Source organism: Dromiciops gliroides, chromosome 3, assembly GCF_019393635.1.
Source record: "Dromiciops gliroides isolate mDroGli1 chromosome 3, mDroGli1.pri, whole genome shotgun sequence".
In the NCBI taxonomy this organism is placed as follows: Eukaryota; Metazoa; Chordata; class Mammalia; order Microbiotheria; family Microbiotheriidae; genus Dromiciops; species Dromiciops gliroides.
Window position 1 is genome coordinate 643519491 of NC_057863.1, and position 27899 is coordinate 643547389.

The 27899-nt window shown below is 45.9% G+C and overlaps 1 protein-coding gene across 1 annotated transcript; it reads right to left on the minus strand.

Annotated features, from left to right (window-relative positions):
- Positions 1–556: 556 nt before the first annotated feature.
- Positions 557–27770, minus strand: SPINT2 (serine peptidase inhibitor, Kunitz type 2). The gene is made up of 5 exons (XM_043998477.1): positions 27034–27770; positions 3420–3473; positions 2785–2946; positions 2534–2584; positions 557–1280 (listed from the first exon to the last, which is right to left on the minus strand). Exons 1-5 carry the CDS (start codon positions 27185–27187, stop codon positions 1114–1116), a joined length of 588 nt encoding a protein of 195 aa, XP_043854412.1. The 5' UTR covers positions 27188–27770; the 3' UTR covers positions 557–1113.
- Positions 27771–27899: the final 129 nt, after the last annotated feature.

Below are 27899 nucleotides of genomic sequence, written 5' to 3' on the forward strand. Positions count from 1 at the left end.
GTTCTGATGTTGCCATCAGGTCAAACCTGTTTTGGGGCAGGGAGGGAGAAGAACTGAGTGCCCATAAGGAAGCAGGAAATGCACGCCCAATAGACAGCAGGATTAGCCCTGATGTCAGTGGTAAACATCTGACTGCAACAGGTGATTTCCAAGGTAAAAGCCCCAGGTGGAAGACATTTCACCAGGGCTTTTCAGAATCGAAGGTGTTTTGTCTGAGGGAAAGTCATGACCCTGACACAGCCACTGAGGAGCCTGGGGGAAGCAAGCATGGTAGGGTACAAAGAAGCTGACACAGGCTCCTGCGTGATGGTAGACAAGACCCCTCGTATCCTTGGGTCTTGGGGACCTCATCTAGAAAATGAGGACGACTGGACTGATAGAAGATCAGCATGGCTGCACAGTGGAGTTGAGACCAAGGAAATGGTGGGGCACCTCTCATCCACACAAACACATCTCCAATCTGAGCCGTGCTCTGCTTGTCTCCGAGCAAGGGACATGGGGGCCTCACACTCAGGGGGAAGGAGCCCTGTGAGCTAGCTCGGGAGTCAGGAAAAAGGGGGATGTTTGTATGCTGCCTGCACCCCAGGGCCATAGGAAGCAAAGCATGTTGAACACTAAAGACTCATGAACCACTGTCCCTGCCACTGTTCTGGGGGGTGGGAGCAGACCAGAAGAGGGTTTTGTTGGTGAGGGTGTACTCAAGGAAGACTGCATCAGCTGAAATGTATTTTCAAAGAGAAGGCACTTTTATTAATCTTTCACATTTCTTCCTCTACCCCCTTTCAGAATCCTAAAGTAAAAATCTCTCCTTTGGTTTCTTTAAAAATATTTCTAAACCAAGATGCCTTCTTCCCCACCGCCCACCCCCCCACCCCCACCAAACTAGGAAGTACGCTTACTTGCCTCTTGGAATTAAAAAAAAAAGCATACACAAAGCCAATCACACTTAAAAAACTAGGGAGGAAATAAAACCACCAAAAACATGGCCTTTCTTCCCCTCACCCAACAATTTCTCATATTTACACTCCATTGGGGGCCTTTGTGCCCTTGTGGCAGCCAAGCAGAAGGGGGACAAAGCTGCCACTGCCCACGGGATGGGGGATTCTGGCTTCCTCAGAGGATGTTGGTGCTCTTCACCAGGTACTCCTTGTCATCGATGGGGCTCCACATCGTGTTAAAGGCACTCGCCTGCTGCTTCCGGGATATCTTGATCAAGATGACCACCATCGCCCCCAGAAGGAGGGCTGCTATCACTGCAGAAACACCGCCAAAGGCCACAGCTAGAGACAACAAAGGCTTGAGGCATAAGGATCCAGAGGCAGGGCAGATGTCCAGCCCACCAGGCCACTTGGGCTGCTGCTCCCTAAAACTCAGAGCCTCCTGCCACAAAAGCCAGACAGGCAAGCATTTGCAGCCCCAAAGAACAAAGCATCTCATGGCAGCCAGCAGCCACAGGAGGACAGGCTTTCCTGCTACCCTGACACTGGGGTTTTTACTTTCCCAGAAGGATACCAGGAAGGAGGCACTAATTGTGCCTTCCAAGTGCAAGAGGCAGGAACCCCATGCTCAGTGTTCTCCCTCAGAAACCTCTGAGATGCTACCTCCAAGGGAGCCCAAGCCTGCCAGTACAAGCTGTCAGAGGTCAGCTCCCTCAACTCCAAAGGCACTGAGTCTGGGGCTCCCAGCAGGGGCACACAGAGCTCCATGGGGCATAGATGACTGGTGGAGAATTGAGGCAGAAAAAACCAGAGCAGAGCTGGGAGGTGGTTGCCCAGAAGCCAGCCATGGTTGTTCAGCAGCTGGCACACCAGTCAGGGAGAGAATAGTGACTGCCTGTGGAATGTGGCCTGACCAGGGAGACCTGCCCACCTGGATCAGCTCTTTAGCCCTTGCTGGACTCTGAGAGCAATAGCACCTCCCAGCATGGGGCTCACCTGAGACCTCTCAGCACAGCACAAAGGCTTCCACCTCAAGCTAACAAGGCTCTAGCTCTGCCCCATCAAATAGACCAGGAGCTGCTTGTGTCTGCTGGTGAGGTATACAAACGTCTCCTGTGGAGAAGGGGCCAGGCCCAAGAGACCAGAGACACCAAGAGCTTCCAAGGGAAAAACAAGACCCAGATGCCTCCCCACAGACACATAAGACTCCAAAGGAAGCAACCCTGTCTCCAAACTCTGGGGATGGCCTCATGGAGGGGGTGCCTGGGATGCCCAAGACATTTTCCCACCAAAGGCTCATGGCTGGCATGGCACCAAGCTGCTTCATACAGTTAGTAGTAATGGGCCTCTACCATACCGCACCCTTTTTAGCACATTCATTCAATGTCAGGCCTGCTGCCTTGGGGGTCATCCAGGCTCCAGACTGACCTGCCCCTTCCGTGCCCTCTCTGATCTATTCTGTTAGCAAGGAAGGAGACTGGCAACATGAGCCCAAGCCCTCCACATTTACACCAGTAAGACTAAGAGTGCAGAAGCAGCTCTCTGGGGAGGACGGAGCCAGCTTTTTATCATATACAATCAGAAAGATGTTTTACCTTTGGTGGAATGTAGCATGACAGGATGAGACGATTTATGGGTTTGCTTGCCTGAAAGGAAGGAGAACAGAGACCGGTTGGGAAATCACACAAGAAAAACCTCGGGGCCCACCCCACCTGCTGGGGCCCCTCTTGTCCCCAAAGCCAATCCAGCCCTTCTACTCTCCGCCACCCATCAAGGCATGCAGTGGACCCAACAGAAAGGAGGTTGCCACCTCAGCCCAACCCTTGCAAGAGTTCTCCAGACTCACCAGAACATTTTGTCATGCATTCTTCTTGGGTCAGGTAGCTATTTTTATTGCCTCGACACCCTCCATAGATGAAATGAGCACAGGTTTTGTTCTTAGGGTCAAAGTACCACCGTGGGAAAGCTGCCCGACAAGGACCAGTAACAGCTTTGGCTGCACAGTAGTCTGGGAACAGACAACAGGAATCACCTGTCAGCCTAGGCTTCACAAGTGACACCCCAAATTCCTGAGAAATACAACAATCTCTCCTTGCAAAGTTAGATCCTGTCAGGCTGCCTCTCAAATCTCATTTTATAACCACAAGATATGAATGGCATATGTGGTCAGTATCAATATCTCTGAGCCCACTCCCTTCTTCACCCACATAGAGAGATCTTCATTAGCTGGTTAGCATCCTTGACAAAAGGGCCTCACAGTGAACTACAATGAAAGCATTCAATGCACATTTTTCTGAGGTACACATTAAATCAGTGGAAATCCTGTTTGTCTCAAAGCCCATTCAAACATAGCCAGTTCTCTATTAAGGTAAGTGGACCTTTGGCAGACCTCCCATGTGGGCCCGCTCCCTCCCACCAAATCTGTGTAAAGCAAGAACCATCTTTACAAAAATGAGCTACATGTTTAATCTTAAAAGTTACCTTCAAAATTGAAATCATTTTCAGGAAATACTTCAGAATCATCCTTTGGGGGAGCTGAAACAAAAAAAACCATCTAAGTTGAAGAAATCTGGAACCATAAAAGAATGCTTTAGGGGGGCAGCTAGATGGCGCAGTGGTCAAAGCACCGGCCCTGAATTCAGGAGTACCTGAGTTCAAATCCGACCTCAGACACTTAACACTTACTAGCTGTGTGACCCTGGGCAAGTCACTTGACCCCAATTGCCTCACTAAAAAAACAACAAACCCCCCTCCCCCCAAAAAAGAATGCTTTAGAAGCTAAGCAGGTCCCCCAACAGTAACTCCTAGTCAAACTCAGGCCTGATGAGCCCTGAGGCTCTGGAATAAATCACCAAAGAAAGGCAGCAAAGAAGGTCCTAGACAGAAGTACTTCAACACACCTGTCTAGGATAACCTCCCCAGTCTCCTCCAGTCAGAAGTCTATTATCACAACTTGCAAACCACCTCCCCAATACACAAGCTGGTAGAATGTTATCAATGGAAGAATTAAAACTTTAATAGGTGACCAATGTCCTGTGCCTAATAGGTGTTACAGGGAAGTACTTTTTCAATGTGGCAAGGTAACTCTCCCAATACTGAGATAAAGATCAATTCTCCACCCTCCTCAAGAAATTCATTCTACAGATTTGACACCCCACAAAAATGCAACATACTTGAACTTATACATAGACAGACAGCAGGAAAAACTCAGAGACTTAGCATTATACTGGAGACTCCAATTTAAAGAAATTAGTAGGGGTGGCTAGGTGGCCCAGTGGATAAAGCACTGGCCCTAGATTCAGGAGTACCTGAGTTCAAATCCGGCCTCAGACACTTGACACTTACTAGCTGAGTGACCCTGGGCAAGTGTCACTTAACCCCCACTGCCCCGCAAAACAAAACAAAACAAAACTTTAAATTAAAACACTTTACAAAAAAAAACCCAAACAAACAATAAAGAAATTAGTAATGTGAGCCCATCTTTGCAAAATGCTGACACACAGAAAGCTTGGTTATACAATATTAACTGTGTAGAAACAGGTTCAAAATGAAGACTGTATCCCTGCAGGTTTCTCTCTTTTTTTTCCCCTTTTTTTTCTTTTGGTGGGGCAATGGGGGTTAAGTGACTTGCTCAGGGTCACACAGCTAGTAATTTCAAGTGTCTGAGGCCGGATTTCAACTCAGGTCCTCCTGACTCCAAGGCTGGTGCTCTATCCACTTCACCACCTGGCTGCCCCTCACTGCAGATTTCTAATCAATTGATAATGAAAATTAACTGAACCCCAATATGGGCATCCTACCTGACAATGAAAGGCAATTCTGCACAGTAGAAAGAGCACCATACTTGGAAATCAGGAAATGCCTGGGTTCAAAACCTGGTGCTGGCACTTACAAGCTAGGGTAAATTACTTAACCTCTCAGGCTTAATTTCTTCACCTGTAAAATGGGGCTAACAATATTTGCGCTATGGCCCCAAAGGTAGCCCAGGTAAGCATTTTGTTAATCTAAAGCACTGTGTAAATGTGAATTCTTATTAGTTAGTTCCAGAAATACACACTATTAGGTAAAATAATATTACAGGGGGCAGTTAGTGGCATAGGATCAGGTTTACCTATGGCAGAGGTATGAAACACATAGTCCACAGAACTCCTGAGTGTGTCCTGAACCAGATTAAGATGTAACTGGGACAGGGGCAGCTAGGTGGCTCAGTGGGATAGAGCACTGGCCCTGGAGTCAGGAGGACCTGAGTTCAAATCTGGCCTCAGACACTTAACACTTACTAGCTGTGTGACCCTGGGCAAGTCACTTAACCCCAACTGCCTCACCAAAACAAAACAAAAACAAAACAAAAGATGTAACTGGGACACATCAAACAAAAGAAGTAAGGCACAGAAAAACATCTTAAGTCAATGGGAGGACGATAGAGGTTCTTCCCTATGGCTCTGTGGGCACCCAGGTTCTGCTTTGACAGTTTGACACCACTGATCTGTGGGAGGAAAAGTTCAGCCTTTAGCAAGGCTGGAGCCCATGAGCTAGCCAGGGTTATCACCAATCACGTGAGCTGTTCTATCTCAGGGGACAAACCAAACAAAGTCTCCACAGGAGTGCATAAATTGTTGGGTCAGGGAAACATGAAGAGGGGCACGCACCAAGTGCCCAGTACAGAATGAGAGGAAGAGGCCTAAGGGGAGAACAGGGGAGCTCTGTCCTTACAGGGGCTAATTCAATCCAACCAATCACATGACAAACCCTGCACCCCAACCACAGCTCCCAGGCTACGGATCGGCACCACTCACCCCAGGCTCCCATGGCTGTGTCCTTAAGTAGACAAGAGGTATGGGACAGCTGCTGTCAGGGCTACAAAGCAACCTAGCACAAACAAAGCTTGAGATCAAGGACTGCAGTGGGACTGAGGAGCTGGGGCTGGCGAAGGGCAGAGAACAACACAGGTGGGGTAACCACTCACATCTTAGGCTAACTGACTAGTGATCTGTTACAGTTTCTAAGCAACCACCACAAACACCAGGTTTTCTAGGACTGAGCAGTGAAATCTTACCCACCCTTCATGGCTACCTCCTCCAAGAAACTTTCCCTCATTCATCCCAGTCCACAATGGACTCCCTTCCCTGGCTCTTGTTGCTCCTGGACTTAAAGGCCATTTTGGAGCGGAGTTTCAGACTGGCAGGGTCACAAAGGAGACAGCAAGAACCTTGTCACAGCGATGATATTCCTTTCCACAAGAAACATCGGAGCCAGAAGCAGATTTGTCCTAAAGGAAGGCAAACCCTGTCTCCCCCCTCTGTCCTTAGGTCTCTCACCACCCCCAGACCTGAAACGTTCTTTATGATACTTTCTCTGGACAGTTGGTTGGTTGGTTCTCTTGCCAGTCCAGCTTCTCCCTAAGAACCTACCCCTTGGGCTAGGTTCATGTGCTCCATTCCTCCTGGTTGGGGCTTCCTGAGCAGAGTTCTCTATAGGGAACAAAAACTCACTGCCATTAGCAATGGCGTCAAAGCAATTTAGCCAAAATAAAGTCAATCTGGTCAAAACTCTAAGAAATACTATGTTACCTCCCCTCCCATCCACTCCCCCCCCCTCCCCAGGGCAAATTCCATGCTCTAGGGGGAAAAGGTCTCACAGTGTGCCTCAGATTCACATTAGTGGCCTAGACTCCAACACAAAGATGAACCAGTTTCAAGCTTTTTGTAACAATGACTTATTGGAGGTCAAAATGGGCACAAAATTTATACATAAAATGCGATACCATATGCAAATTAAGAGAGCATGGAATAGTTTTATCTGTCAGGTTTATGAACAGGGGAAAGAATTTAGCACCAAAGAAGATACAGAGAACATCACAAAATGTAAAACAGATAATTTTGATTATATAAAATTTAAAAGTTTTTGTACAAACAAAATTAACGTACCAAAGATTATAAGGAAAGCAAAAAACTAAGAATTTTTGAATCAAGTATCTCTGATAAAGGCCTCATTTCTCAAATATATTGAGAACTGAGTCAAATTTGTAAAAACACACGTCATTTTTCACTTGATAAATGGTCAAAGAATAAGAACAGGCAGTTTTCAAAGAAACTAAAAGTATCTTTATAGTCATATGGAAAAATGCTCTAAATCAGTATTGACCAGAAAAGTGCAAATTAAAACAACTCTGAGGTACCGCCACCTCATACCTATCAGATCAGTAAATATAACAAAAAAGGGAAATGTTGGAAACCTGGAATACTAATCCCATTTGTGGAATTGTGAACTGATCCAACCATTGTGGAGAACAATTTGGAACTATGCCAAAGGGCTATCAGACTGTGCATACCATTTTATCTAGCAATACTGCTGCTACGTTTATATCCCAAAGTCATCACAAAAAAGAGGAAAAGACCCATTTATACAAAAATATTTATAACAGCTCTTTTTGTGGTGGCTAAGAATAAGGAATCAAAAGGAAGACCCATGGAGGCAGCTAGGTGTCACAGTGGATGAAGCACTGGACCTGGGTTCAGGAGGACCTGAGTTCAAATCCAGGCTCAGACACTTATTGTGTGACCCTGGGCAAGTCACTTAACCCTCACTGCCTCGAAAAACAAAAACAGAAACAAAAAAGAAGGCCCATCAACTGGAGAATGACAGAACCAGCTGTGGTATACAATTGTAATGGAATATTATTGTGCTATAATAAATGACAAACAGGATGATTTCAGAAAGGCCTGGAAAGATTTATATGAACTGATGTATAGTGAAGTGAGCAGAACCAGGAGAACATTGTGCACAGTGACAGCAATATTGTTTGATTAAGAACAGTGAATGACTTAGCTATTCTCAGCAATACAAGGATCCAAGACAATCCCAAAGGACAATTGAGGAAACATACTATCCACCTCCAAAGAAAGAACTGACATTGATTGAACACAGACTGAAACATGCTATTTTTCACTTCCATTTTTTCTTTTATTGGAGTTTTCTTGTACAAAGTGACTAATATGGTAATGTTTTACATAATTGCACATGTCTAACCTAGATCTGATTGCTTACTGCCTGGATTACTTACTGGGGAGAGTAGGGGATGGAGGGAAAGAATTTGGAACTCAAAACTTTAAATAAAAATGTTTTATTGTTTTAAAAGCTCCTTATTGGGAAAGCAGGCATAAGTGTAACGTAACAGAGAAAGTTCTGGCCTTAGGAGACCCTCTGCTCTGATGAGCACCAGCTGTTGCATAGCTGTGAGCAAATACTATAACTTGTTTGAGCCAATCTCCACTTCTGTAAAATGGGAATGTTCCTTATGCTACATGTCCCAGTGGTTTTGGGAGGAAAGTGCTATGCCCCTTAAAAGACCTCACAGGGGGGTGCCGCTAGGTGGGGCAGTGGATAAAGCACTGGCCCTGGATTCAGGAGGACCCGAGTTCAAATCTGGCCTCAGACACTTGACACTTACTAGCTGTGTGACCCTGGGCAAGTCACTTAACCCCAATTTCCTCACAAAAAAAGACCCCACAGGGAACTATGCTTCTTAGAATGTAGAGAAATATATGATAAAGCTGGCTCCACCATTGGGCCACAGAAAACCCAGAGCTGACAAATAACTGAAATGGCCAGTCCCTGCTCAGCTCCTGGTGGGTTTGAGTAGGGATAATTCACACTAAGTGGGTAGAATATTAGGCAGGTAAAGAAAAAGGAAGAGCAAAGATCCTGAATGATCAAGAATAGCTGGCAATTCTTTTGTTTTGGGTGCTGTTGTTTTTTTTTTCTATTTTGAGGTTTTGCATCACTGCTCTGATTTTTTCTCTTGTAACAGGATTAATGCAGAAATAGGATTAATGTTATTATGTGTATATGTATGTGTGTGTATACATATCTATCTATATGTATATGTATATAGATATATAGATATAACCTATATCAGATTATCTGCTGTCTAGGGGAGGCGGGGAGAAAAACCTGAAATTGTAAAGCTTGTATAAAGAAAAGTTGAGAACTATCTTTACATGTAACGGAAAAAATAAAATACCTTATATGTAAAAAAAAAAAAGAAAAAAAAAGAAATGATGAGCAGGCAGATTTCAGAAAAACCTTGAAAGACTTAAGTGGACTGATGCTGAGTAAAGTGAGCAGAACCAGGAGAACACTGTTCACAGTAACAGCAACATTTTGTGATTAGTAACTATGATAGACTTACTCTTCTCAGCAGTGAAATGATCCAAGACAATTCCAAAGAACTCATGGTGGAAAATGCTCTCCACATCCAGAAAAAAAAAAAAAAAGAACTGTGGAATCTGAATACAGATAGAACTATACTGTTTCTACTTTTGTTTTTTGATGTTTTTCCCTTTTGTTCTGATTCTTCTTTCACACATGACTAATGCAGAAATATGTTTGATGTGATTGTACATATATAACCTATGTCAGATTGCTTTCTGTCTTGGGGAGGGGGAGGGAGAAATATTTGGAGCTAGAAATCTTATGAAAACAAATGTTAAAAACTATCTTTACATGTAAATGGAAAATAATAAAATACATTTATGATAAAAAAAAGAATAGCTGGCATTTATCATCCAGTGAGGCTATCACCAGAGGTGTGAACATTATTCTCATTGTACAGATGAAGAAACTAAGAGGCACAAAGAGGTTTAGTGACTTGCCCATGATCACACAGCTAGGGTCAGAAGCAGAATGTGAACACAAGTCTTCTTAGCTACCAATCTATTCTATCTACTCTACCTCAAAAGAAACTGATCTCAACTGTCCTGTACACAACCTTGGGCCAATTCCCCTGGCTGAAAACCAGTCCTAATCGTAGGATATATACCTCAACACAAAGCAAACTAGAACCCTCTACTTAGAGGATGGAGATTGAAGTTACTGAAGACAAGATCATTTATAGCAGCAAGTGGCAGACAGGGAAGGGACAGAAAACTTTTTTTTTTTTTTTGCGGGGCAATGGGGGTTAAGTGACTTGCCCAGGGTCACACAGCCAGTAAGTGTCAAGTGTCTGAGGCCGGATTTGAACTCAGGAACTTCTGAATCCAGGGCCGGTGCTTTATCCACTGCGCCACCTAGCTGCCCCCGGGAAAACTATTTTTAAAAGAACTTAAAGCCCTGTTTGTCTCTCATTCTTGAAGAGGGCCATAATGTCATGACTTGCAGTGAACTGGATTTAAGTGAGGCAGGGCTGTGCAAAGCCACCAGATTCACACTCTCTGCCAGAGTCATCTGGGTCCAGTGGTGAGATATGCATCAGGAGATGGCCCCAGAAGCAGTGGGAGATGACTTAGCCTCTTTCACAGGTCTCAGTTTGCCTGAGGTAATGCTGAGAATCATACCCTAACCTGAGAGCGCTGAGCCCAAACTAAAGTAAGCTCAAGGGCCAAATCCTCCTTAGTTAGATGTCTTGGGGTTTAGGTGCTAGATTTCTTCAAAGGCCCACTCCTTAAACCCAAATAACTTTGGTTCTCATTGACCGGCCAACAATAGGTCTCGGCCCAAGCCTCATTTGGCCATTGTTTGGCCTGCACTCACAGAGTGGTGTAAATAGCAATTGTTTTTATTTAGGATTGAGTCTCCTTCCCCTCCCCAGGCTCCACCCGGATTTTGTTTGTTTTTCTTTTGAACACGTAAAAGAGACCTTTCTTTGACTCACTTCTTACCTAGCCTTGATCTGGAAAGGGACTCTTAGGACAGAGATGGGATATTTTTAGAACCTAGCTTCTTAAACTGTGGGTCTCATAACTGAATGTGGGGGGTCAGGAAAAGGTTATGCATACCTATTTTACATACCTATATACCTGGGGTCATGTAGAAATTTCTCTGGTGAAAACGGGTGGCAAGTGGAAAAACTTTAAGCAGCCCTGTTTTAGAAGATGGCTCCCCAAGTCCCTTCCTACTCTCAGGATGCTGAGGTACAGACAACAGACCAGGATGCTCCCCGTGTCAGCGGGCCGTACAAGGCCTCAAGATCAGAAGAGCCAGAAGGCCCAGAATTCTACACCCCACATTTGGAGTATAGTGGGATGAGGGAGCCCAACTGCTAAGAAATCCTTAAACATTAGACATTAAAACCCAAGAGTCTGGAAGTGAAAAACAGCTCTGCCTCCCACCTCAGAAATGCAGTGGCCAAGCAAGAAGACCTCAGTACACAGATAGGTCAGCAAGGATCAAAAATTATGTGCAAGATATGGATGGGTGCTGCATATCTTACTGATAGCCCATTATTCAAACTCCAGCTGTTTTGTAATCTCCAGCTTTCTTTGTAAACAGAGAAAGAGATCAACTCTTTTCTTACTCACGGAGAGGGGCAGCTAGGTGGTGCAATGGATAAAGCACTGGCCCTGGATTCAGGACCTGAGTTCAAATCTGGCCTCAGACACTTGACACTTGCTGTGTGACCTTGGGCAAGTCATCATGCCTCATCGTGCCCCTCCCCCCCTAAAAAAGACTGTCTCCAGGCCATATATTACTTTCTCCAAATAATTTTTTATTTTACAAGATTCATATGACCCTCTAATTCTTTAGGTGAGCTACTCTGCAGAACCAGGTGGACAGCACGCCTCCCCCCCACCCCCAAACACACCATGCAGATGTTATTGTTTCCAGATTAATATTGTCCAATGACAAGATAGTGGTAGAGCACTTATCCCAGTGCCCAGCACACACTAGCCACTTAATGCTTTCTCTGGTCCTTGGAGAGCTGTAGTCCATAAGTGAAGATAAAGAGAGGTTCGAGTGTTCCCCCCACCCCCTTCAGTCCACACTCCAAAGCCCAGCCCAACCCCCTGTTTCCAAAGGCAACCACGTGCTTTTTGGTTTCTTTTTTATAATGCTCAGTAGTTAGATGGGGCATGGATCCAGGGCTGGAAGGGACCCCAGAGACCAGAGTCCAACACCCCCCACCCCAGCACAGAGAAGGAAACTGACCCATAAGTGGTTCTCCCGAGGCCATATGTATTGCCTGTGTAAATTGATATTCTAATCTGTGGATACAGCAGGGTTCCCAAACACACAGTGCTTAAGTGGTTGTGGGACGAGAGTGTTTCAGTTTCCTCAGCTTTAAAATACTTCCAGGCAGTAAATATACCAGGGAAACTGAGATTTTAGGCAATAAATCCTACCACTACGGTCTTACCTGTAACTCCATCACATGTTCTGAGACAGTCTTTTTGAGTCAGGAAGTTGTTATAATTTCCACCACAACCTCCATAGAGAAATGAATGGCAAGCCTGAGCTGTCACATTATACCACCACCTCAGTATGGAGGCACGGCACCTACCTACCACCTTTGGGACACGACACACGTCTGAAATACAAAAAGCAAACCTCCTTAACGCTGCATGTTAGCAGACTATTACCAACCAAGGGGCAGTAGTAAGACATCCCCATAGCCCACAGCTACTAGGAGCTAACCTCTAACAGCGCTGTTCATGTAAACTTGGAAAGGCAGCAAAGAATTGTGGAAAAAAGCAGCAGATGAAGTCAGAAGCTGCAGGCTTCTAGGCCTGGACCGTAGGCAAGTCACAACCTCTGCTTAAAAAGTGGGGACAATGCTGGCCTCCCAGAATCCTGGCACCAGAAGGCCCCAGGAAACAGGCAGCCCATTATGTTTTGGGGCAGCTCAGACTAGCGGGAAATGTTCCTTCACATCAAGCCAAAACCAACTTTTCACCAACTTCCCCACTCTGCTCCCCCACCCCACCCCCCCAAGGAGAGAGCTCAGATGCCTCTTACACAAGGCGGACCTTCAGTCACTTGAAAGACAGCTATTATGTCTCCCCCAAGGGGCGGTTTTCTCAAGGTCAAACATCCACAATGTCTTCAATAGGTTTCTTCATAGAGCAGGTTCTTTCATCTCATTAACAGGGTTGTTGGGAGGAAACAGCTTTACAAATGTCAAGCACAGTATCCAATCGAACTATCATTGTTCTTTTGAAAACGAGAATGTGACCTATCATTAATGGTCTCTGCTTTGGTACAACTTAGGAAAAAATTTGTTTTGTTATTAACCCTAAATGCAAACAAATCAATCCAAGTACTTTCAGGCACACAAGAGAGAGAAAAGCTAAGCAGAACCTTATAGACATTCTCCTCTTCTGGCTATCTGGGAAGACCGACTTGGGACCAGGCCTCTCCCTCCTAAGAAGGAATCTCTTCCATCTTCATGGTCTTCAGCCTAGAGCAGACCCTTAGCCTACATCACCACAACTGCCCCTCCCAGCTGGTCTGTGCTTTCCCTCCAACCCATCCCACACCCCCTCACTACTAGAGCAGGCAGCAGGGAGTAATCATAACTTTGCCTTCTTGCTCAAGAACCCCCACCTCCACAGCCTGTTGCCCAAATGTCAGGTTCTCTGCCGGGCTTATTGAGGGGGAGCCAACCGGTGTGGCCACTGCCTGCGTATCCTTTCCACACGTTTACAGTCTCCTCACCCTGCCAGGTCCTGCTCAAGTCTACCCTTCTTCCTGGAAGCCTTCCCCTCCACTCTGGTTCACACCATTTCTCCTTTCTCTAATTTCACGTTACCGAGCATACTGATTATGCCTTGTCATTTACTGCTCTCTTGGTTTTGACATGGGCATTTTTCTTGTCTGATCAATTAAGCCAAATATAAACTCCATGACAGAGATGGTCGGTCTCCTGTCTCCCCCCAAAGCACAATATTACTAGGTAGAGAGGAGTTCCATAAATACCAATTGATGTTTCACAAGACCCAACATTTGTATTTAAGCAAAATGTTGAAGGTCTGATGATGTACAACCAAATCACACCAAACCAAAAGGCTCTCACTGATCTTTCCCAACACATTCGTTATAGTCTTAGCAGTTACCAATAAGAACCTGCCTCTCCTTCGTGACTCAAAGCACCATGTTCTCCTACAGAAGGTGCCCAAAGTGATGAACACAGACCAAAATCAACGAAAACCAGATGGAATATCAGGAACGCTCACTGGCTGTGCTCAGCTGTCAGGGCTCACTTTGCCCACTTCACTCTGCTGCTGATAATCGGCTTCTAAATCCTGAGGATCCTAAAGTTTTAAAATAAGCACATAACATTACCCTGCAAGTGCAGCCTTTATTTGTACGTCAGTCAATTACCATTAAGTTCCTATTATGCACAAAGTCCTGTTCTTAGCATCTGTTCCCTGCCCTCATTGTACTGAGAGGGAGGAGACAGAGGATGTGTAGAACAACGCCTATGTAACGAAGCATAATCTAAAGGGTGAGTGCAACAGGAGGCAAAGTAGAGAACTGAAGTCCTCAGGGGAAATTGGAAGATGGAGGAAAGAAACATTTTCACATGGGTCCTCTTAGAGCACATCTTGGACAACTGTTTCCTTTTCTGGATAAGGAAACTGAGGCCAAGAAAGGTTCAATCCAGGGAATAAGTGGCTATTGCCACACAGCTGTCTGCTGACCCCCAAAACTGCATTGTTGTTATACTGTCCCTGGGATGAGCCTGGAAGGAACAGGACTGTGAGAGGCAGAACCGTGAAGGGAGAAAGAACAGCTGGTAACCCCGGGTGGCTAGATCCTAATGAACCATGGGGTTGAATGTGAAACAAGGCTGGAAAGAAAAGTCTGAGCCACACTATGGTGGGTCTTAAAAGCAATGGATCTAGAGGCAGAAGGGAGCTGATGCAATTGCCTGAGCAGGGCAGGAACAAGGTCAGACTTCTGCCTTAGGAAGATTTTGTTAACTGTGTAAAGATCCCATTGCCGAGGGGCTGCAGAAGACACGCAGCGTCTACATTAATAACACTGGCTGACATGGAGAGAATGCTGAGGAGCAGGAAGGAAAGGGCCCCGGATTTCAAGTTGGGGGAAGCAAGGCTCAAGCGCCCATTTCAGCTAGCTGTGCAACTATGGGCAAATCACCATCTCTGTGGAGTTTCCTTGTCTGTACAATAGGAATCCGCACCTCAAAATGACATCGAGAAAGTACTTTGTAAATCTTAAAAGTCTTATATATCTAAGTGCTTTCAAGTTTTTGGATTGATTTCTATACACAGATCTCATTTGAGCTTCCTAACAGCTCTGTGAGATGGGAAACCCTACTGGTATTTTCATTGCCACTGAAGCTTAAAGAGATAAGGGCCTTAGCTAAGGCCACAGTTGGTGGCAATGACTCCACATTGGGGGGGGGGATATGAAGCTGGGGTGAAGGAAGGACTGCTCAAAGATGTGAGAGAGAAAAGTTAAAGACAACTCTTTTTGAGCTGGAGTGGTTGGGATTAATGGTGGAGCCAGAGACAGGAAAAATGTCAAAATTCTAATAGAAGAAATAGGAAAATGGTATCAAACTTACTCTTAACGCTGCATGTGGCCCACCCACCCTCATCATTAAGTAACCTCCTTGACGCTAACAGCAGACCAAACGACAGCCACAGTGAGAGTCACGTTGGTGGGTGGTTTACAAAGTGGCTTCCCCACAATAACCTTGAGATCGATGGCACAAGTATTATTCTCATACAGGCAGTTCTCACCTTATGTAGAGTCACATTATACAAACTGAAAGAAATCTGTATTCCAAAAAGACACCGGTGCTGACTTTACTATACAGAGCTGTGCTTTCACAGTTCCTGCCCCTCAGCTTGGCACTGTCTCCCATGTCCCACCCCTCCCCCCCCCCCCAAATATCCTGGAAAAACAAAATCCTCCAAGTGAAAGCATAACAGACGCCAGAGGAACCCTGCTGGCCAGATCAGGGGCCTGGCTTGAGACCTTTGCCCCCTACCCGAGCCCAAGGCCTGTATAAAGAAGTCAGATCCAGGAGCTCCACCCCAACATGTTCTTTTCTGTTCTGGCCCAGCCTCCCGTGTGTTCCTCCTCCAGCTCCCTCTCATCTGTCCTTGATCATATGACTCCTCCATGCTCTGGTGGAGGTCTGAGGGCAGAACTATCAGTATATTCCCGCTGAGGAAGTTAAAAGGTTAAGTGACTTCGAGTTGCATGGCAAGTAGGAGCCTCGGCCCTCCAACTCAAGCTCCAGGCCCTTTTCCATGAGGACCCACATTCCATGGCTAAGGCCAGGAGGGGAGAAGGAAAAACAGCAGCCGGGTCAGAAGAGATTCAAGCCAGAGCCATCATAAACCGGGGTTCTCTGAACCGAAGGGACTTTTCCTCTTGTAAAACTACGAGTTGAGAAGGTCAGATTTCAAGGAAGCAAGGCTTCTCAGCATCAGCCAAGCCAGCCTTCACAGGGACTCATTCCTCAATCCGCCCACACCCACCAATAAGGGTCAAAACCCTACCCCACACACCCAATACCACAAAGTAGATTCTAAAAGCCCTGAGAAGCAGGAACAATCAATGTTCACACCGATGTCTTCTGCTAATCAAAAGTATGACTAAAAAATACTGTCTCTGGCCTGTCCCAGATCCTCATGCAGACTGAGAAAGGAGGTGGTTTGCGGTCACCTGGCCAGGGAGCCAGATGGGTGACCATCTTCTTACAGTACTAAAGAAGCATGTTTGCTTTTAGGAACCAGGATTTAAAACCATGCGCTCCACTGGGGAGATGGATGCAAAGCTCACAATACTGGCAGCAAGCTCTTTAAGCATAAACTATTCATTAATTCTGAAACAGACTGGTCACCGGTGATTGTATCACACAAAACAGGTTCCACAAGTTCTGAAATCCAGAGAGCTTTAATCTAAGAAAACCAGCACATGACAGCTGAAGGACTGGAAATAACCTTAATAGAAGGGCACTGAAGTTTTAGGTTCAAACACACAACCAGTCTTGTTCAAGCAGCTAGACGGCACAGTGGATAAAGCACTGGCCCTCAAATCAGGAGGACCTGAATTCAAGTCTCACCTCAAACACTAATTGTGTGACTGACCCTGGGCAAGTCACTTAACCTCAATTGCCCTAAACTTCCAGGGTCATCTCCAGTCATCCTGACATATATACATCTAGTCACTGGACCCAGATGGCTCTGGAAGAGAGAGAGACTGCTGACTTTGCACAGCCCTCCCTCACTTAAATCCAATTCAGTGCAAGTCATGACATCATCTCCCGATGCCATGGTCCTCTTAAAGAATGAAGGACAAACAACAACAGCACCTTTTAAAAAATCTAAGACAGTTCTCACATTATCAGCAGTGCCCCAGGAGTCCTCTGCTCTAGGCACTGACCCAACTCCAGCTTCAGGAGCTGCAGGGCCCCTGGGAGAGGAGGGGAAGGAAGGTCTGCAGAACTTTTCATTTGTCTGTTTACTCTAACTGAGAACTGACTTGTAGGTGGTCCTTCAGTGTCAGGATAAGTTTATTTTTGTTTGTTTGTTTTTTCTTTTTGTGGGGCAATGAGGGTTAAGTGTAAGTGTCAAGTGTCTGAGGCCAATTTGAACTCAGGTCCTCCTGAATCCAGGGCTGGTGCTTTATCCACTTCGCCACCTAGCTGCCCCTCAAGATAAGTTTATTTTTAAAACAAGTTAGAAAAACAGAACCCTGCCATGATCCTGGCCTTGATAAACACTTCTTTTTCCCACCCTGGCTGCTCCAAACTGGAAGGCATTTGGATTTCAAGTCTCTGTTTACAAAAGCAGGGGATTCTCTGCCCTGAAGTGCATCTTGCCACAGTTTCATAGCTCCTTTCCAAACTCACAAAAGTGCTGTCATCCCTCTAGGGAACCAGGCTGAGTCGGCTGGACACGCCCCAAAGCCCACTTAGAATAGATGCCAGCTGTCCCAAATGCTGACAGACCTGACACCAACACTGAGTAATGCTGACTTCAAAGACACACACCCCTTGAGCTTTTTAGGGGGTAAAGTGTTCAATCAAACACATCTTAATTCCAGTGGCTTGTACTGAGACGAATCACCCTGAAGCAAAGACATCTGCTTGCTCCCTTTACCACCATTCTTGGATTCAAGCTTTTTTCCCTCTGGAGTTGCTGTACAGACAACATTTTGCAAACACTAACTTAAATGGACAGACTTCATTTTATTATTCTCTCTTCAAAGTAGGGGTTGGAGTATATCACTAAGGTCCCTCTCAGCTTTAAGTCAGGTGACTGGATTTTCCAAGCCATTAGCAGAGGTCATTTAAACAGCTGCAAGCCAGGCTGCTACTCATTTTACTCGGTTTATTCCGTAGTGAAAGGACAACTTTTACTGTGCCAACAAACTTTTGCATTTCCCCACACTCCGAAGATGAAAATTCAGGGTGCTCGGGAAAATGTTTGTGCTTCTGATACATGCTAACTGCCCCCTTACCTCCTCAATTCTATTGAGGGCACATCTTTTCCAGTAACCCAAGTGCACACAACCTGAGAATCCTTCACTGTTCCTCATCGCCAATCAGTGGCCAAATCTACTACGACAACCACATCTCCTTCTGTTCATTTGCAGGCAAAACTTTATACAATCTGGCTCCAGGTGACCTTGGGGGAGGGGGGGGGGCCCCGGCAGTCTCCACCAAGTGACCAGAACTCAGCACTAAATCCCTTTCCTAAGCTTCCCTTCTAGGCTCAACTCAGGTGTCATTTCCTATGGGATTCCCCTCCTTGCTGCTGCTCTCTCCATCCTCACTTCACATGTTTATCTCTAATATGCTCAGCATATGGTACTGGGCCGTGGCAGGCACTTATTAAGTGCTTATCGAATGAAAGAATCTGTGTAACCCTTGTACCTCACTCTCTACCCCTCCTACTGACACTCCAAGAGGGAAAGAACTGGTTTTCATTGTATTTCAACCCACAAGCCCTAGCAGTCAATCGACCAACCAACCTTCCTTAAGTCCTTTCTTACTGTGACCAAAGATCTGGGTTAGTTGTAGGGATATGGAAAAAAGGCAAAAGTGGTCCCTGCCTCCAAGGAGCTCACCTGCTAATGGGGAGACAATTTTTGTTGTTGTTGTTGTTGTTGTTTTTGTTTTGTGAGGCAATTGGGGTTAAGTGACTTGCCCAGGGTCACACAGCTAGTAAGTGTCAAGTGTCTGAGGCTGGATTTGAACTCAGGTCCTTCTGAATCCAGGGCTGGCGCTCTATCCACTGCGCCACCTAGCTGCCCTGAGACAATTTGCAAATACCCAAACAGTGAGTACAGAAAGGCCTCTGAAAGAGGAAGGCTCTAGCAGATGGTGCACCAAGAAAGGCCTCCCAAAACCTGTGGAATTTGAGCTCCTTCTAGAAGGAAGCCAGGGAACTGCGCAGTGCCTTTCGAATAGCAGGCTTTTAATAAGTGTGGGTGGAATCCTTAAAGCACAGTTTTCCAGATAATACAATCTACCGATCATTTATTTAGCATTTGCTAGCTGTGCTAAAAAGACATGGCCCTTTCCTGAAGGAGCCTCCGGACACACCTAACTACAATACCTAGAGCAGAGGTACAAAGTACTAGGAGACAGTCAAGGAGGCAATAATCACCTGTCAGCTTGGGGAGGAGGCCACTTAAAGGCTGGGAAGGGTTTCAAAAGGCAAAAACAAACAAACAAACCCAGCTGGGTGACTAGGAGGCAGTGGGAACAGGATGTAACTGGGCAGAGAAGGCCAGTTTGGCTGAAGAACAGATGGCACACAAAGTGTGGCAGTGTAAGACAAGGCTCGAGAAGTCAGCAGGAAGCAGCCTGAAGACCACGAATGCATGTGAGGCTAGGATGTGAAAGAGACGGGATCAGAGGTGTGCTTCATCATACAGATCATCTCCCCTAAATCCAGCTGTCTCAGGGCTCTCTTCTCTATGCTCCCTACTTTCTCCCTCATTGTTCCATGAACAAGACACTCCAGATCTGGGGTTCAGGCATTTTCTCTGGCTGTCCCCACACTTGGAATGCTCTCTCCCTGCTCATTTTCATTGTTCCTGGCTTCAAGTCTCAACTCAAATCCCCCCTAATCCCTCTTAATTCTTGTGACTTCCCTCTGAAAATGATTTTCTATTTCATCTGTCAATAGCTTGGTTATACATACTGGTTTGCATGTTGTCTCCCCTATTAGACTGTGAGATACTCTTGCCTTCTTTGTATCCCCAGCACTTGGCACAGAGCCTGGCACATAGTAGGTACTTACTAAATGCTTACTGACTGACTCCTTCCCAAGCTTCCCTACACTTGTGTGTTTTGAAATTAAATTGCTATTGCTATTGGGGTAAGTATATATTAATTTATCAGTATTATACCAGTAAAGATAGGGAAAAGCAGGGAGACAGCTTCAGCATGTAGTGTGAGCAGGAGAAAAGCCCCAAAAGCCCCAAGCTATCAAGACATCTGGTCAAGGAGACTGGAGAGCTCGAGAAAGACAGAGACTGCGTGGTGTCAGAGAACCAAGAAAAGCTCAGCTGTCCAGGAAGCCCTAGAAGACTCAGAATCCCTTTAGTGAGATCTTCCAAGTGCTTTTTTATCCTCTTATGACAGAGGTGGGTTACATTGGTCAAAGCTAATTTGTTAGTATTGTTCAATTCCATTGGTTGACATGACTTAAAGGTGGTCTACATTAAAATGAACTCTTAGAGATGACATTAGGGAAAAGAATGCCAAAAAACCCTTGCTTAGGGCAGTCCATTACCTAGGTGTGGTTTAATCTCATCAGTCCTTCAACAGATGTACACAAATCTATCTCCATTCCTTTTGTTCCCTTGGGTTTGTCCCAGAAGTTTCTCAAGACCTCAACTTGAGGGGGGGGGGGTGTTTAAGGACTGAGAAAGTGTTCTCTGGGTCCCCCCAAGAAATCCATTATTTTCTCACATCAGGCTCACAACCTTGATGTGATCCTTACTTTCTCTGCCTCATTCCACATATCCAATCAGCTGTTTGTCACTTTTACCTCTAAAACTCTGGAATCTGTCCCTTTAATTCACTTGATCACATCCTCAATACCAGGCCCCTGTCGGCTCTCACTTGGATGACTGAAATAGCCACCTAGTCTGTCTCTCAGCTTCAAATATCTCCCCTCTCCAGCCCATCTTCCTCACTGATGACAAATTATTTTTCCTAAAGCCTAGTGGGCCCTTTCCACTACCTCAACTTTGGCCCTTCAGGCATTTTACTAGAGGGACCCAGCCTACCTTTCCAGCTGTAATCTACACATGACATTCATCTTCTTGCACTCTGCAACTCACCCCAACTGTCCTTCCTTCTGCTCTTCCAGCAGAACACTCTTTCCCTCCCCCAAGCCTCTATCTCCGGCCTCTCCGTGCCTGGAATCTCCCTTCTCACCTCTTAACTCATAGGATTTCTTGTTTCCTTCACAAATGTCAATAGGTACATGAAGCTGTCGTGGGGGAAAAGGTCCCCACCTTAGATATTCCTCAGTGAAGAATTACTCTCACACACCATTCAATTAGGATTAAAATGGTCTTTAATTTGGTACTAGAGAAAGTGATCCAGGGGTAAATCAAAGACTTTACCCCTGGGGAGGGGGGCTCAGAAACACTCTCCTCCCAGAACAGAAGGCAAAAGCTTTTATAGGGGATAGATGGGGTGTCCACCTGAAAATGGAAAGTTCCTTTTTGGGGTGGGGTGAAGAAAGCCTGGATGCCTGTCATATTCCTGAGTTGAGTGGGATTTTTGAAATAATGGTCCTGACCTTAGGGGTTATCTGTCTCCTAGCTCCTGTCAGGTCACAGCCATGCCTAACTGGCTTTGCTGCTGTAGAATTTTATCTCCCCTTACTCACTATGTCGGAGCTGTTACCTAGTCATCTTTGGTTTTGCTTCTCACAGGAGAAACTTCTTCTAATGTATCCTAAGTCCCATGTCAAGGCCTTTCCTTATTCCTGAAGCTGCTAGTCTTTCACTCACACACACACACACACACACACACACACACACACACACACACACACACACACTACCTTCTACTTATTTGGTAAATGTCTTGTATGTATTTATTTTTATATGGATCTGTTGTCTTCCCCAATAAAACTTAAGCTCCTTGAGGGTAGGGGTTATTTAATTTTGGTTTTATATCCCCTGTGCCAACACAAGGCAGGCACTGAATTTATTGACTGATACAAAGAAGGTGCTCTGCTAGGCGCTTTCAGGAAGCTAGTAAAAGCCATTCTTTGCCTCAAGAAACTTAATGGTCCAGTTGGGGAAGTAAAACTAGAAACACTTCAAAGAACAATCTGAGACAATATAATTAAGTCCTAAATTGTGTGGGTAGCTACTGGAGATCCAAGAAGAGAGAAGAGAAGGTAGGAGGCAAAGGCACAGCCAGGTCTGTGAATTGGATATGGGCATGAGGAGATCTGATTGTGAGGCCAGTGAGGGATTTTGTGGGAAAAGAAGAAGAAATGGGAAATAAAGTTAGAGCTGGATAATGGAATGGAGGGCATGGAAAGCCAAGCAGAAAGTCAGATGGCAGCAGGATAAAGGGAAGTCCAGGTGAAATAGGAAAGCTGCCCTTAATTTTTGGCATTTATTAAGCACTCTACGTGTCAGCCCATATGCTAAGTGCTGGGGAGGATGAAAATTCAATGAAAAGCAAATCAGTCCCTACCCTCAAGGAGCTCACTTCTAAAAGACAAGAGGCAAATATGAATGTAAATAAGTTCATACAAGAGTCTTACAGAGTAGATGAAAGGCAACCATAGAGAACCTTCTAGAAACTTGGGGGGAGGGAGGGGAACCTAGGAGGTCCTCCCGGAGAAACTAGAGATTTTAAAAGGCAGAGCCAAGAAGGGAGTAGCAGGGGTGTGCAATACAGCATGGATTAGAGCGAAGATACCAATTTGAAGAAAATCTTTCTAGTAGGAAGACTGGGTGAGAAAGATAAGGTAACAAAAATCAAGAGGGCTAAAATGACTGGCTATATATGGGGCAAGATACAAGACCCCACCCCCTTCCCAGACTTTTATCCAAACTACCTATTCTCCCCTGTTGCTCAACCACGTAATATCTATCATTAGGTGTCTATCACTGCACAAAGATGATGCTGGGAACTATATAGAATGGTTCCGATACTTTGCTGATTCAGACTTTAAATATTCTTCTCCCCATTAATGAAGAAAAAAATCCTTAAAGCCATGAAGGAAGTCCTTGGATACCTGACGCTCACTGCTGCTAGGAGCTGACAATTTGACCAGCCTGCCCTCATTTCTTTTTTTTTTTTTTTGTGAGGCAATTGGGGCTAAGTGACTTGCCCAGGGTCACACAGCCAGCAAGTGTTAAGTGTCTGAGGCCAGATTTGAACTCAGGTCCTACTGAATCCAGGGCTGGTGCTGTATCCACTGTGCCACTTAGCTGCCCCCTGCCCTCATTTCTAATACAATTATCCATGTGAAATTCCAAAGCTATAATTTGCTTTATTCTTCAATCCTGTTTCAAGATTAACTCAGAATCCTATTGGGCAAGTACACTTCCTCTTCTAGGTCTGGTAGTCATCATTATTACAGTAAGCAGGCAGGTCAGAAACGTTCCAAATAACTTAAGATTTTTATAGGAAAAAGAAGAGCATTTGTGATGACAAACCAAACTTGAATTATAAAGATCATTAATCCTCAGCAGATGTAAACTATTTTACCAAAGTCAGAAAAATCTCTGCTTACTTCAATATTGTATTTTTAAAAACATTTTCTATCATCTCAAGTATGAACATCCCTGAAATAGAACTGGAAAGCCTGCCTTTCATCTTCTACAGCCACTGTCCCCAAAACAAACTAAATAACCTGCTGAGAAACTGGGCCCTGTTCTTTAAAGACAAAGTTTTAATTTATTCCTATTAGAGAAATGCCAAACACTATTTGCTGGACCACATTTAAAATAACTAGGACCTAAAATGTTAAACGTTGGTCAGCCAGGCCAATCCCCTTGTTTTACAGATGAAGAAAGTTGAGGCCCCAGAGTCATAAGAGGCAGTAATAAAACCCAGCCAGTGACTTATAACAGTGAGTGCTAAACCCCAGACTGCCTGACTCCTAATTCAGAGTTTTCCCCCACTACATGATGCTGTTTTCAATCCCACCACCGAATGCTATTATCAAAAATACATTATGCATTAATTTCAAATATGTCAAGTGCAAGAATTGCTAATTCTAGTAAACTCAAAATTTCCCTAGTTCGGTAAATAGCACTGCAAGTCTTCAAAATTGGGACAGGCAGAACCCTGAAGAGTGAAATGTAAGCCTTATTTCACAATCGAAATTTCCTGAGGCTGGGGGATATGGGGGAGGTGTCACCAGGGAGTCAGCATTCAGAGCCCCAAGAGGAGGTAGCTTCCAGGGAACAGCAAGGGACTTAATGAAGTCATTTTAGCTGGAGCCAGTAGGCAATCTCCAACTCTCGTGAATCATAAGTGATTCAATTCCTTATTTGGCTAAGCACTAGAACTCACTCCACCTTCAGCAGGGGACAATTCCAAACAAAGGCTAATAACTAACTTGCTTACCAGGAGCGTGGAAGAGTAAGTACCGTCAATCCTATTCTAGGACTACCGATTGTTCTGCACTACTACAGACCTCAAGGACAGGTGAAAAACAAGGAGCACGTCAGGAAAGTGGGAAGGAAAAAGAAAAGCTCTGCTTTCGACATCACAAGCTGAAAGGTTATTCTAAAAATGGTCCTAAACAAGTCAGAAAGGAATGTTTCTGGTGGAAAAGAGCCAGATATCCATCCAGACACTTCTGGCAGCTTCAAAAGAAAGCAAAAGAACTCTGTTCTGTGGGGACTTCGTCACAGTCTCAAAACTACGTGTTTCCCAAATCCACAAGAGACAACTTAAGTGATTTCAAAATGGCAGATGTAGCAACCTTTGTGAAACCTCCAGTTTCCTCTGTGAAAGGGCTGCATTATTATTACCTCAAACACAACAACTAAGCTTTCTTCAACATCAAACATATTGCTTTAATACAGCAAAGCTAAGTTTCCATACTAGTTTTCTCCTAAACACTCCCCCAAACCCAGCTGACAAATAATTACCTAAATTCCGATCAACCGATTCCAAAGAGCACCAGACAAATTTTTTTTAAAGTGTAAATTTTGAGTGCAGAATATGGGTATACAATAACCAAGCAGGGAATCATACAAATGATATAGAAAAAGGAACAATGATCTTGAAACCAGAACTGCTCCCGGCAATGACGTTACTCTCCCTCTGGGCCAGTTTCGGGTAGGCCTACATGACCTGTACAGTGCTTTCAAGTTCAAAGAGTCTAAAATGCTATTCCTTATATCATCCTTATTGTATAAACTGTTGAAAAGTTCACTCTCTCAAAGCTCAGGAGAAATCATTAAATAAATCAGATCGGCCCTTAAAAAAGGTGTCTAGTCTTAATTCTTCAGTTGACAGATGGAGAAACTAGAGTACACGGGTGAAGTGACATGTCAATGTCAACTAAAAACAGATTCCAAATCCCCCGCCACCTTATTAACCTGGGGCTCCTTGGTGCTTTTTACTTTACTAAAGCCTTCCACTGGATTCAATTACCAAAAAGAAAATAAGCCTCTTGGGCAATTCACTATAAACAGCAGGACACTCTGAAGGTTGGCTTGGAGGCCTGATTGGTGTTGTTAAGTTCTTGGCACATTCCACTAAAGAATCAAAGAAAAGCCACATCTTTTTTTTTTCTTTAACACATGCTTGGTGTTAATGTCCAAGCTTGTAGATGAGGTGACTGGCTACCACAAGACCCAGGAAGCAAACACTCACTGTTCCTACCTGCTGTAGAGTTTCTCAGTCTCCAATTTGGAAAATGACAAATTCTTGGCCAGATTGCCTTTTGCTTATTATAATTAGGCATTCCTGCAAAATTCCACTTTCCAATTTCTCTGTGGTCATAATTGAGCACATTATACATTTTTACATTTTCAACCTCTCCTTTCATCAATGTGACTCAGGTGCCTAATCCTTCTAGCCACCTCAGCACTGTCTTCTATGAGCTATTTTAGAAAGAGAAAACATGCCTATTTTCCTTCAAATCTCCAGGAAATTTTCGTTCTCTGATCCTGGAGAAAGGCTCATTATCTTTTTACTACCTTAGGTTATATCGCACTGAAATGTCCAAACAAACCTGACCTTAGATAAGAGACATTATGTTCAACCAGCCTAAGAGTGAAATTCTTCTTTAAAAAGGTCAGCAGGTATGCACACATGATCTGCTATTGTACAACTTTTCATCTCACTAAGTTTGGGGGGGGGGGAAGGCGGGGAGTCTTGTTTGCTTGCTCAGGTTTTGGAACATGGCTGGCAGCCAAAACAGGTAGACCAAGTGTCAAGTTTCCAAATGACCAATGGCTACCTCTAGCCACCCCTATCTCATAGGGCCCAAAGGAAATCTGATAAGTGACACACACAGTTGGGGTTTGGGCAGGTAGAAACCAACTAACTATATACCACAGAATGGTCGGTCACAAGATGAACAGGCTCTGGACCACATCGGTTCACCAATGATGTCTCAATGGAGAAAGCATTTCTCCACTCCCACAGACGGTGCTCGCTCGAGCCCATTTCTGGTCCCTGACCCTCATGAATCTTTCTAACCCTGCTTAATTACCCGGCTGTCCCCATCAACAATTCAGCCAAAATCCAAAGTCCTCTTGCCTGATCAACAGGCCTATTCCTGTCTTGGCAGTTCCTCCACACCACAGGGCTTTTATCTCCTTGAGCCTCCTTAAGCCCAATGTACGGGCACTTGCCTCACTCAAAGACCAGCACGTCTGTCTGAAACCCCAAACTGGTCATTTAAGTTCAAATCCATCACGATACCACCCATAATCTCCACGAACACTGATGCAGTGCTTTTCTGATTTACGAGTCAATTTACACCCATCTTCTCATTTAATCTTCACGACATCCCTGAGGTAGGGGCTACTTGTTCTCCCCATTTTCCAGATGGGGAAACTGGGGCCGAGAGGTTAAATGACTTGCCCAGGGTCACACAGCTAGCGTCTGAGAGACAAAAAAATCAACTCAGGTCTTCCCGTCTGCAAGCACAACCCTCATCGCAAGTATTCTCTCGATCGCTCTCTCCCTCCCTCCCCCTTCCCTTCCCCCCTCCCCCTCTCCACCAGGCCTTTGTCCCTTCCTGCCCACAACCCCCTCCTCGGTTTTCCTCTCCTCAAGTCCCGGCTTCCTCCAGCGCCCGCCCCCCGGGCCCGCGTCCCCCTCTCCCTCTCCTCCCTCCATTCCCGACGGGCAGGGGCAGCCCCCGACCCCCACCTCCGTCACCCCGCCGGTCGACCGGCTCCTCGTTGTCGCTGGTGCTGTCGGGGTGGTCGTCGAAGCCCCAGGCCGCCCCGGCGAGGAGCAGGGCCCCCAACAGGGCGAGTAAGGCCGGGAAGTGCGGCGGCCCCCGCAGTCGTCGCTGCCCCATCCTGGGCCCGGTTCGGAGCGCCCCGCGCGAGCAGCCGCCGCCGACCGTTGGGAGGAGGGGATGGGAAAGGAGGGCTCGCTGAGCCGCAGCCGCGGCAGCTGATTGGACGGTGTCCGCGACTCGAGCACAGGTGGGGGCGGGAAGGTTCGGTCAGAGAGCCTCACGCCCCTGCCGCCGCCGGTGATTGGACGGTGTCCGCGGCTCGCGCTCAGGTGGGGGCGGGGGAGGTTCGGGGAGAGGGGCTCGCGGCGCTCCGGGCCGTAGGCTAAGGGGAGTGGGGGGAGTGTCCGGCGGTCGCTTCGACGTGCGCAAGCGCGCGCTCGCTCTCACACCCGGTGCGGACGAAGTTTCTTCTCTTAGCCCCCGGGAACCTTCCTACCGCTACGCGCTCGCCCCAGCTTCTGAGCCCCAGCGCGCAAGTCGCAGCCGAACGGAGGTGCTGGGAGGCGGAGGAAAGGGTGGGGCCGCAAGCACCTAGGCGAGGGCGGAGGCGCCGCGCATGCGCGCGCCACTATCCTCAAAGCCCCGCGCACCTGAATGCCGCTCTTTGCTCCTTCCCCCTCCCTCCGAAAGGAAGAAAGGGTGGGTCCGCTTGCACCTTGCTAAGGGCGGAGGCACCGCGCATGCGTACGACGGTAACTTCGGAGCCCGCCGCACCTGGGTGCTGCTAAGCACAGATCTTGTTCCTCTTCTCTCTTTCCTGGATGGGGGA

Coding starts and splice junctions, on each gene's coding strand:
- SPINT2 (XM_043998477.1), bottom strand. CDS start 27,187: ATGGGGCAGCGACGACTGCGGGGGCCGCCGCACTTCCCGGCCTTACTC. Junction 3,474..27,033: donor CGACCGGCGGGGTGACGGAG/GTGGGGGTCGGG, acceptor TTTTTGTTTCAG/CTCCCCCAAAGGATGATTCT. Junction 1,281..2,533: donor CATGCTACATTCCACCAAAG/GTAAAACATCTT, acceptor TGTTGTCTCTAG/CTGTGGCCTTTGGCGGTGTT.